This window comes from Ranitomeya variabilis, chromosome 8 (assembly GCF_051348905.1).
Source record: "Ranitomeya variabilis isolate aRanVar5 chromosome 8, aRanVar5.hap1, whole genome shotgun sequence".
NCBI lineage: Eukaryota > Metazoa > Chordata > Amphibia > Anura > Dendrobatidae > Ranitomeya > Ranitomeya variabilis.
The window spans coordinates 140,189,025-140,201,316 of NC_135239.1; the positions used below are offsets into that span (position 1 = coordinate 140,189,025).

At 45.9% G+C, this 12,292-nt stretch overlaps 1 protein-coding gene across 3 annotated transcripts in view; it reads right to left on the minus strand.

Annotated features, from left to right (window-relative positions):
* Positions 1-3,120: 3,120 nt before the first annotated feature.
* The window catches only part of SERHL2 (serine hydrolase like 2), a 208,508-nt gene continuing 199,336 nt past the window's right edge, over positions 3,121-12,292 (minus strand). For all 3 annotated transcript variants that reach the window (XM_077277341.1, XM_077277342.1, XM_077277340.1), the window contains one exon: positions 3,121-3,317. In XM_077277341.1, the coding sequence (XP_077133456.1) occupies positions 3,198-3,317 (120 nt within the window). In that variant the 3' untranslated portion in view covers positions 3,121-3,197. The remainder of the gene's footprint in view (positions 3,318-12,292) is intronic.

Below are 12,292 nucleotides of genomic sequence, written 5' to 3' on the forward strand. Positions count from 1 at the left end.
CCATATTTCAGAGCTGTAACGTTTCTGGAGTAACATAAAGCACAAGGTGTGCGATACTCAGGGACATGGCCAACGTAAGGAAGGCTCAAAAACGACCACCTTTGAACAAGAAATATAAGATAAAACGTCAAGACTGGGCCAAGAAATATCTTAAGACTGACTTTTCAAAGGTTTTATAGACTGATGAAATGAGAGTGACTCTTGATGGGCCTGATGGATGGGCCAGAGGCTGGATCAGTACAGGGCAGAGAGCTCCACTCCAACTCAGACACCAGCAAGGTGGAGGTGGGGTACTGGTATGGGCTGGTATTATCATAGATGAACTTGTGGGACCTTTTCGGGTTGAGGATGGAGTGAAGCTCAACTCCCAGACCTACCTGCCAGTTTCTGGAAGACAACTTCTTCAAGCAGTGGTACAGGAAGAAGTCGGTATAGTTCAAGAAAAACATGATTTTCATGCAGGACAATGCTCCATCACATGCCTCCAACTACCCAACAGCGTGGCTGGCCAGTAAAGGTCTCAAAGAAGAAAGAATTACATGGCCCCCTTGTTCACCTGATCTGAACCCCATAGAAAATCTGTGGTCCCTCATAAAATGTGAGATCTACAGGGAGGGAAAACAGTACACCTCTCGGAACAGTGTCTGGGAGGCTGTGGTGGCTGCTGCACGCAATGTTGATCGTAAACATATCAAGCAACTGACAGAATCTATGGATGGAAGGCTGTTGAGTGTCATCATAAAGAAAGGTGGCTATATTGGTCACTAATTTTGGGGGGGTTTGTTTTTGCATGTCAGAAATGTTTATTTCTAAATTTTGTGCAGTTATATTGGTTTACCCAATTGGGTAAACCACTGTTTGGGCGCATGGCAGAGCTCGGAAGCGAAGGAGCGCCATTTGACTTTTCAATGCAAAAATGACTGGAATTGAGATGGGACACCATGTTGCGTTTGGAGAGCCCCTGATGTGCCTAAACATTGAAACCCCCCACAAGTGACACCATTTTGGAAAGTAGACCCCCTAAGGAACTCATCTAGATGTGTTGTGAGAGCTTTTTCATTATTCATGAATTTCTTTTGGGGGAGGCGTTTATACCATCCCGCGTTTGGCAAAATGGATAAAGCAGTTTTATTCTTCGGGTCAGTACGATTACAGCAATACCTCATTTATATCATTTTTTAATGTTTTGGCGCTTTTATACGATAAAAACTATTTTATAGAAAAAATAATTATTTTTGCATCGCTTTATTCTGAGGACTATAACTTTTTTATTTTTTCACTGATGATGCTGTATGGTGGCTCGTTTTTTGCGGGACAAGATGACGTTTTCAGCGGTACCATGTTTCTTTATATCCGTCTTTTTGATCGCGTGTTATTCCACTTTTTGTTTGGCGGTATGATAATAAAGCGTTGTTTTTTGCCTCTTTTTTTTTTACGGTGTTCACTGAAGGGGTTAACTAGTGGGACAGTTTTATAGGTCGGGTCGTTACGGACGCGGCGATACTAAATATGTGTACTTTTATTGTTTGTTTTTTTTATTTAGATAAAGAAATGTATTTATAGGAACAATATATATATATTTTTTTTTTTAGGAATTTTTTTAAAAATTTGTTTTACACATGTGAATATTTTTTTTTTTACACTATAACATTGCCCCAGGGAGGGGCATCATGTTACAGTGTAAGATCGCTGATCTGAGCAGGCGCTTGGTAAGCCACCTCCCTGGAGGACCTGGATGCAGCCCCGCGGCCATTTTGGATCCGGGCCTGCTGCAGGGAGGAGGAGGTAAGAGACCCTCGGAGCAACGCGATCACATCGCGTTGCTCCTGGGGTCTCAGGGAAGCACGCAGGGAGCCACCTCCCTGCGCGATGCTTCCCTATACCGCCGGAACACTGTGATCATGTGTGATCACAGTGTGTCGGGGGTTAATGTGCCGGGGGCGGTCCGTGACCGCTCCTGGCACATAGTGCCGGATGTCAGCTGCGATAGTCAGCTGACACCCGGCCGCGATCCCCCCGAGAGCGTGGCCGATCGCTATGATGTACTATCCCGTCGGTGGGCATACGGGCCCACCCCACCTCGACGGGATAGTACGTCTAATGTCAGAAAGGGGTTAAGCTTTGATATTTATGAGTCTTTTGGGTTGATTGAGAACATACTTGTTGATCAATAATAAAAATAATCCTCTAAAATACAACTTGCCTAATAATTCTGCACACAGTGTATGGGGTATCGGAATGCTCAGAAGAAATTTCTTGTTACCCTTGTGAAAAAAAAAAAAATGGGGTCTAAAGTTAAATTTTTGTGAAAAAGTTAAATGTTCCTTTTTTCCTATGAAGCACCTGATTGGTTAGTAAACATCTCATCTGGTCTGGTTTTGAACACCTTGAGGGGTGCAGATTTTAGAATGGTGTCACTTTTGGACATTTTTTGTCATACAGGCTCCTCAAAGTCACTTCTAATGTAATTTTATCCCCCCAAAAATGGTTTTGTTAATTTTGTTGGAAAAACAAGACATCGCTGGTCAACTTTTAACCTTTTTAACTTCCTAGCATAAAAAGCATTTTTGAAAAATTGTGCTCATGTAAAATAGACATGACTCTCTGATTTAAAGGCATAAAAATTCAAAGTTTAAAAATTGCTAAACTTTGGCAAAATTTCCAATATTTTCACAAATAAATGCAAGTCATATTGAACAAATTTTAACACTATCATGACGTACAATATGTCATGAGAAAATCTCCAAATCAGTGGAGTGGGATTCGTTGAAACATTCGAGTTATTACTTCACAAAATGACACTGATCAGAATTGTAAAATTTGGCCCGGTCATGAAGGTGAAAACAGGCTTGCGGGTAAAGGGGTTAAACCCAGACATGTGAAGAAGGCCTAAAGCAGAGACCTCAGTAAGTGTGTCCCACCAAGCCAGTTGCCTGCCACTCCCCACCTCACCTAGAAGAATAAGACAACAAATATTGTTGTTTTTTTTTAATATGTCAATTAGATATGTCTGTCCAATCACAGCTTTGGAGAGTTTCCTCCTTCCAATAAAGATAAGGTTTAGGTTTTGCTGGATGTCCTCAGCTGCTTTTGAGATCTTTTTTAGTTGCCGTCTTTAGACAATTTCAGAAAGATGGCGGTTTATGGGCAGTCCATTGTAGCAGTAACAGGAAGGTTTCTCCGTCAGCTGTAAACGGTTATAGGTGTGAGTGAATGTGAGGCAGCTCATACAGCTGATTTACAAGGATTTTGGCAATCTTCTCTGGTTCATTCAAATGTACAAAATGATTTCCATCCACAATAGTGGACTGAAAGCGCTGAAAAGACAAACACAACACAATGCACTTAACTAAAATGTATATTAAAGTTTCTGCACATTAATTGTTAGTAAAGTAGCCCGGACAATCATGTTATTTGAATATAACTGGAAGGTCACCAATTGTAATGGAAAAATGGATCATTAAGGGAAAGAAATAACTTTTCACTGCATTTTTTATGTTCAGGTGGGGACTATCTGGTGACACCACTGGAATAATGTATTATAACCAGAGTTCCCATTTAAAGGTTTATTCACATACAGCAGATTTTGGGCAGAAATTTTTGTGATAGTTTTATAAATATTTCGGGCTTACAGAAAACCAATTGCATGTTACAAAAATGACCCCAATCATTTGTATAAAACGGATTTTCAGTTACAGGAATATCTACAATCAACCTACTACATATAAAGATAAACTTAAAGGGGTACTCCAGGGAGATAAAAAATTATGCTAATGCACATACCTTAATAGACTATTAGGATAACACTAATAGTGCCGGTTTCAATCCTCACAGTAAGGGCTCATACTCACTTGCGAGAAACTCAGATGAGTCTCGCACGGCAATACCCGGCGCTGCTGCCGTCACTCAGATCGGAGCGTGCGGCCACATAGCAATACATGCAGCCGCACGCTCCGCTCCTGAGTGCTGGGTATTGCCGTGCGAGACTCATGCGAGTTTCTCGCAAGTGAGTATGAGCCCTAACTAGAATTCTGTGATGCTAGCAGTCAGGAGCAGGCCAGACCCCCGCCATGCTCCCCGATATTGGACGGAATACAAGCAGATGGTATCTGGGGGCTGTATGCTGCTAGCAAAGAGGAGCAGGTGCAGACCCCCTGATTATCGGAATTAATACAAGCAGATGATGTCAGGAGGATGGATGCTGCTAGCAGCCAGGAGCAGACCACACCCCGATAAGACGATAAGGGAGGGAGAGCACTAAAGAGCAGGCCGGGACCCCACCATGCCCCCCTGATAATCTGACTGAATACAAGCAGATGATATAGGGCTGGATGCTGCTAGCAGCCAGGAGCAGGCCACACCCCAATATGACATAACGTTCCATAAGGGAGGTGGAGCACCAAGGAGCAGCTCCAGCGTCAGAGGATGGAAAACAGAACTATTCATGTTATCCTAATAGTCTATGAATGTATGTGCATTAGGATAATTTTTTATCTCCACGGAGTACCCCTTTAACGGTACATGCAAACAAGCTGAAGTTATCAGTGGCATACCAGAAGTGACATGCACTGGATGTATATTGTCGTTGAAAAAACGGCGCATAAAAAGAGCCTGGACCCTCAGCCTGAACAAGTAAGTACAGTGGGGAAAAAAAGTATTTAGTCAGCCACCAATTGTGCAAGTTCTCCTACTTAAAAAGAGAAGAGAGGCCTGTAGTTGACATCATAGGTAGACCATCACTATTAGAGTCAAAATGAGAAAATAAATCCAGAAAATCACCTTGTCTGATTTGGCAAGATTTATTTTTCAAATTATGTTAGAAAATAAGTATTTGGTCATTAACAAAAGTTCATCTCAATATTTTGTTATATATCCTTTGTTAGCAATGACAGAGGTCAAACGTTTTCTGTAAGTCTTCACAAGGTTGCCACACACTGTTGGTGGTATGTTGGCCCATTCCTCCATGCCGATATCCTCTAGTGCAGTGATGTTTTGGGCCTGTCGCTGGGCAACACGGACTTTCAACTCCCTCCAAAGGTTTTCTATGGGGTTGAGATCTGGAGACTAGCTAGGACACTCCAGGACCTTCATATGCTTCTTACGAAGCTACTCCTTCGTTGCCTTGGCGGTGTGCTTGGGATCATTATCATGCTGAAAGACCCATTCAAGTTTCATCTTCAATACCCTAGCTGATGGAAGGAGGTTTGCACTCAAAATTTCACAATACATGGCCGCATTCATTCTTTTATGTACATCGATAAGTCTTCCTGGTCCCTTTGCAGAGAAACAGCCCCAAAGCATGATGGTGCCACCCCCATGCTTCACAGTAGGTATGGTGTTCTTTGGATGCAACTCAGCATTCTGTCTCCTCCAAACACGACGAGTTTTGTTTCTACCAAGCAGTTCTACTTTGGTTTCATCAGACCATATGACATTCTCCCATTACTCTTCTGGATAATCCAAATGCTCACTAGCAAACTTCATACAGGCCCGGACATGTACTGGCTTAAGCAGGGGGACACATCTGGCATTGCAGGATCTGAGTCCCTGGCGGCGCAGAGCGTTACTGATGGTAGCCTGTGTTACGGTGGTCCCAGCTGCATGCAGGTCATCCACTAGGTCCCCCGTATGGTTCTGAGATTTTTGCTCACCGTTCTTGTGATCTTTTTGACCCCTCGGGGTGAGATCTTGCGCGGAGCCCCAGATCGAGGGAGATTATCAGTGGTCTTTTATTTTCTTAGTATTTCTCCCACAGTTGATTTCATCACACCAAGCTGCTTGCCTATGGCAGATTCAGTCTTCCCAGCCTGGTGCAGGGCTACAATTTTGTTCCTGGTGTCCTTCAACAACTCTTTGGTCTTCATCATAGTGGAGTTTGGAGTGTGACTGAGGTTGTGGACAGGTGTCTTTTATACTGATAACAAGTTCAAACAGGCGCCATTACTACAGGTAATGAGTGGAGGACAGAGGAGCCTCTTGAAGAAGTTACAGGTCTGTGAGAGCCAGAAATATTGCATGTTTTTGTGACCAAATACTTATTTTCCACCATAATTTGCAAAATAAATCTTGCCAAATCAGACAAGGTGATTTTCTGGATTTGTTTTCTCATTTTGACTCTCATAGTTGTGGTCTACCTATGATGTGAATTACAGGCCTCTCATCTTTTTAAATGGGAGAACTTGCATAATTGGTGGCTGACTAAATACATTTTTCCCCACTGTACATTACATTTATCAGTATTCCATTTTAAAGTAGATCTGCTACTTAAAGGAAATCTGTCAGATCAAACCACCTATTCCCTCACCCCACAAAACCCGCATACATGGACATGCATGTCTGAAATGCAAATCAACTGACACCTTTATATATTCTATCTTTTGCTGCATTCCCAAAAGATTGTAGTTTTCATTCAAATATAAATTAGGCATTAAGTGCTCTGGATGTAACCAAGAACTTCTCCAGGCTATGCCTTTCAAAATTGTTTCCCCGCCCAGCACCAGCCTCGTTAGCTTGACAGCTCAATATCTGATTCCTTGCTTGCTGCTTGATCACACAGATAGTGAGTGATCAACCAAGCTAAAGAGGCCAGTACTGTCTGGAGAAATAACCAGCCACTGCCTTCCATGGTTAAGTGCTCTGTCACGCCCAGAGCAATTAAAGCATCATTTGTATATGAATAAAAATGCTAGTTTCTCAAGACTACAGACATAGACTACATAAAGGTGTTAAAGAATTTATACCATATATACTTGAGTATAAGCCGAGTTTTTCAGCACATTTTTTTGTGCTGAAACGCCCCCCTCAGCTTATACTCGAGTGAGGGGAAGCAGCAGCTGCGGGTCACAGGGGGCAAGAGTCAGCGGCTGTGGCTAACTCCTGTGCCCCCTGCTAAAGAGAAATTAATATTCACTGCACTGGCAATGAATATTCATTTCACTGTAATAGCGCACACAGTGTCAGTCGCAGCAGCCGACTCCTGCAGTTGCCCGGCGGTCACGTGTGCCGCTACTTAAGAGAAATGATTATTCACCTCTCTCCACTCCTATGGCATGGAGAGAGGTGAATATTCATTTCTCTTAAGTAGCAGCACACGTGACTGCCCGGCGGCTGACACTGTGCGCGCTACTTGATAGCAATGAATACTCACTGCCCTACACGCACATAGTTCCGGCGTGGGGAGCGGCGAGTATTCCAGCAGCTGTGCTCTGCTTGTGAGCAGAGCATGATGTCCCTGCCATGCCCTGCATACAAGCATAAAGCAGCTGCTAGCACCGGAACAAGACGCTGCAAGGGAGCGCAGGAAGGTAAGGATAATGGTTTATTTTTTTAATGTTTTTGATGGATACCAATCATACCAGGATAAGGATGGGTTCATGCATAAGTGGATAGGGATGGAGCCGCGTATTCACGGCTAGGGATGGAGCCGCGCATTCACGGATAGGGATGGAGCCGCGCATTCACGGATAGGGATGGAGCCGCGCATTCACGGATAGGGATGGAGCCGCGCATTCACGGGTAGGGATGGAGACGCGCAGACACGGGTAGGGATGGAGACGCGCAGACACGGGTAGGGATGGAGACGCGCAGACACGGATAGGGATGGAGACGCGCAGACACTGATAGGGATGGAGACGCGCAGACACGGATAGGGATGGAGACGCGCAGACACGGATAGGGATGGAGACGCGCAGACACGGATAGGGATGGAGACGCGCAGACACGGATAGGGATGGAGACGCGCAGACACGGATAGGGATGGAGACGCGCAGACACTGATAGGGATGGAGACGCGCAGACACTGATAGGGATGGAGACGCGCAGACATGGATAGGGATGGAGACGCGCAGACACGGATAGGGATGGAGCCGCGCATTCACGGGTAGGGATGGAGACGCGCAGACACGGGTAGGGATGGAGACGCGCAGACACGGGTAGGGATGGAGACGCGCAGACACGGATAGGGATGGAGACGCGCAGACACTGATAGGGATGGAGACGCGCAGACATGGATAGGGATGGAGACGCGCAGACACGGATAGGGATGGAGACGCGCAGACACGGATAGGGATGGAGACGCGCAGACACGGATAGGGATGGAGACGCGCAGACACGGATAGGGATGGAGACGTGCAGGCACGGATAGGGATGGAGACGTGCAGGCACGGATAGGGATGGAGACGTGCAGGCACGGATAGGGATGGAGACGTGCAGGCACGGATAGGGATGGAGTCGTGCAGGCACGGATAGGGATGGAGACGTGCAGACACGGATAGGGATGGAGACGTGCAGACACGGATAGGGATGGAGACGTGCAGACACGGATAGGGATGGAGACGTGCAGACACGGATAGGGATGGAGACGTGCAGACACGGATAGGGATGGAGAAGTGCAGACACGGATATAGATGGAGCCGTGCAGACACTGATATGGATGAAGCCAAGTATACAAGGATAGGGATGGAGCCATGCATTCACGGATAGGGATGGAGACGCGCATTCACGGATAGGGATGGAGCCGCGCATTCACGGATAGGGATGGAGCCGCACATTCACGGATAGGGATGGAGCCGCGCAGACACGGATAGGGATGGAGACGCGCAGACACGGATAGGGATGGAGCCGCGCAGACACGGATATGGATGGAGCCGCGCAGACACGGATAGGGATGGAGCCGCGCAGACACGGATAGGGATGGAGCCGCGCAGACACGGATAGGGATGGAGACGCGCAGACACGGATAGGGATGGAGACGCGCAGACACGGATAGGGATGGAGACGCGCAGACACGGACAGGGATGGAGACGCGCAGACACGGACAGGGATGGAGACGCGCAGACACGGACAGGGATGGAGACGCGCAGACACGGATAGGGATGGAGACGCGCAGACACGGATAGGGATGGAGACGCGCAGACACGGATAGGGATGGAGACGCGCAGACACGGATAGGGATGGAGACGCGCAGACACGGATAGGGATGGAGACGCGCAGACACGGATAGGGATGGAGACGCGCAGACACGGATAGGGATGGAGACGCGCAGACACGGATAGGGATGGAGACGCGCAGACACGGATAGGGATGGAGACGCGCAGACACGGATAGGGATGGAGACGCGCAGACACGGATAGGGATGGAGACGCGCAGACACGGATAGGGATGGAGACGCGCAGACACGGATAGGGATGGAGACATGTAGGCACGGATAGGGATGGAGCCGTGCAGACACAGATAGGGATGAAGAGGTGCAGACACGGATATAGATGGAGCCGTGCAGACACTGATATGGATGAAGCCAAGTATACAAGGATAGGGATGGAGCCATGCATACAAGGATAAGGATGGAGCCATGCATACAAGGATAGGGATGGGAGCCAATCATACCAGGATAGGGATAAGGAGCCATGCAGACAAGGATAGGGATGAGGAGCCAATGCATACCAGGATAGGGATGAGGGGACATGCATACAAGGATAGGGATGAGGGGACATGCATACAAGGATAGGGATGAGCAGTCATGTATACCAGGATGGGGATGAGGATGAGGGGGGCATGCATACCAGGATGGGGATGAGGGGACAATGAATACCGGCTTATACTTGAGTCAATAAGTTTTCCCAGTTTTTTTGTGGTAAAATTAGGTGCCTCGGATATACTCGGGTCGGCTTATTCTCGAGTATATACGGTATTTCAATCTGCAATATGCTAACTTCACCTTCAACTATGGGGTTGTTAATAGATTCTTCTGTAGGGCATTTACTTTTCCCTGTGTATAACCTTGCCTAATCAGAAAAAGGTAGCATTCATAAGGAGGAGAAGTTCAGAACTGGCATTTTCACTGTAATCTGGTAAGACTGATATGTCTTGCTTTATCACATCAAGATCTCCTCACTCCCAGCAAGGGTATGTGCACACATCAGGATTTCTTGCAGAAATTTTCCTGACAAAAAAACGGAAATTTCTGCCAGAAATCCGCATGCGTTTTTTTTTGCGTTTTTGACGCGTTTTTTGTGCGTTTTTTCCCAGATGCATAGAAATGCGGGAAAAACGCAGAAAAAACGCAAAATTAATGAACATACTCATTTTTTTACCGTGATGCGTTTTTTTCGCGGAAAAAAACGCATCCATGTGCACAGAACATGCACAATGCATTCTAAATGATAGAATGCATAATGCATGCGTTTTTAATGAGTTTTTATAGCGTTTTTATCGCGAAAAAACGCAAAAAAACCTGAACGTGTGCACATGGCCTTACGGTCATTATATACACAAGGAGAGGAGGCGAGCGGAAATGTGGGTCATTACATAGAAATGCTTTGGATCTATCCCATGTATGGGGCAATAATGACTCGTTATTAGACATGGATCCAGAGTGTTGTATGTAACAAATGTGACACTGTCGCAGCTCTCCTCTTCCCTTGCTGATGATTGCATGATCAGTAAGTGTCATATACAATGCTATGGATCTATGCAAAGTATAGGGGTATCATTCTCCGTTACCGGAGACAGATTTAGAGTGTTGTATATAATTGCACTCCCCTTACGAACATTAGAAGCACCGGGAGTGAGCAAATCTTCATGTAATAAGGTCAGACATACCAGTCTATGGGCACAATCAGGCGACTGTATAAATCAGACCAAGATTGGAATACAGTGCATTGACTGCCGACCAGAACGTGACAGCCTCATGTATTTCTATGCAGCTGTCACGCTCGGGTTGGTAGAGCCACTGGCCAGTTCATGCAGTGTGTTCCAATCTCATGTATAATATAATGCTGGATGCGTCCTTCTGTCCGAAGCCTGTATAGACTGCGCCTGCACAGTGTGGCAGGAGTCAGAACTACAGATTTAGCATTAATAGATCGTGAGGAGGACGAGACTGGAAGGGGAGTGTGGCGCCAGAGTCAGCACCCACCCATAGCGCGATTTCTGGCACCATTCTATTGAAGCCATATTTGAAGATAGTGTCTTCAACAAAATGGCGCTGGATAGCGGACTATGTATGCGCTGAATCAGGTGCAATTTTATTAAGTATTTAAAGCGGACGTGCTGCAAGGAAGCAGGAAAAAGGTGTGTAGAAATGGTTTTTGTGTGAATGTATGGAACAACAGCAATGGGAGAGCATATAACACGGCTAGCTATTGAACCCGTTCTATGCCCGGGTGGCGAGCATTTTTAATGGTACATTTTTGTACTATGTTATAGGGAACCTGTCACCACAAATAATGCTGTTAACCTGTAGATACGCGGTTAATAGTGTTATGACGCTAACCAGCGCCAGAACGCAGCGGGTAGAAAATGTTCTTTGTTCTCCATTGCAGCATTCGGTTTCAGTCATGGGGTCGGCTCCGATTCAGTTATCTCTCTGAGTATACCGAGCGGCTGCTGTCACCATGCCACCGGCCCTGACTGACAGACAACCTCAATGTAGAGCCACTGTCACTCAGGGCCTTACAACAGCTGCTCTGTATACTCAGAGCGGTTAAAGAACTGGCACCGCCCCTGCCTCCATGACTGAAACCGAATGTTGGCTGGACAATAAAGTTAATTTTCTCCCCACTGCATTCAGCTGCGTGCAGACGCCGGGCAGCATAATAGCGCTATTAACCTACAGATTAATTGCATATCTGCAAATTAATAGCATTTTTTCTGCAGGTTAATATTTTTGTAGTACAATACTTCAATAAAATGATGCCAAAGTCAGCGCGTGCACATACTGCGATGTTCAGAGACATTTTTTTCTTAAGACACGGTGTCTGTGAATTCGCCTATAGTGTCTTCAATAATATGGCGCCGGATAGCGCGGTATGTGCATGTGCTGACTCCGGTGCCATTAATAAAATGGCACCAGAGTCAGCACATGCACATACCGCGCTATCCGGCGCCATTTTATTAAAGTAATGTACTACAACCTCAACACAGCAGTATACACGTGCACTGCACATCGCCATTATCCCTATGGCCAACTCGTGTGCACTGCTGTGTTGATATTGTAGGATATTACTTCAATAAAACGGCGCTGGAGACAGCATGTGCGCATACTACGCTATCCAAGCCATTTTATTGAAGATACTGTATATGCAAATTGGAAGACAGGGTCTTAAAAAAAATGAAGCTGGAAATGGACAAATAAAAAAAAATGCTGGACACACGGGCACAAAATGGGTTCAAAAGCTAATTCGGTTTATATCGCCATTTGACTGCGCACTTACCACTTCAAACTGACAAAGTAAGTTCTTTCTCCTTTATGGTGCAGTGCTGCTGCCATCTTATGATTAGGCAGCGTCAAAAC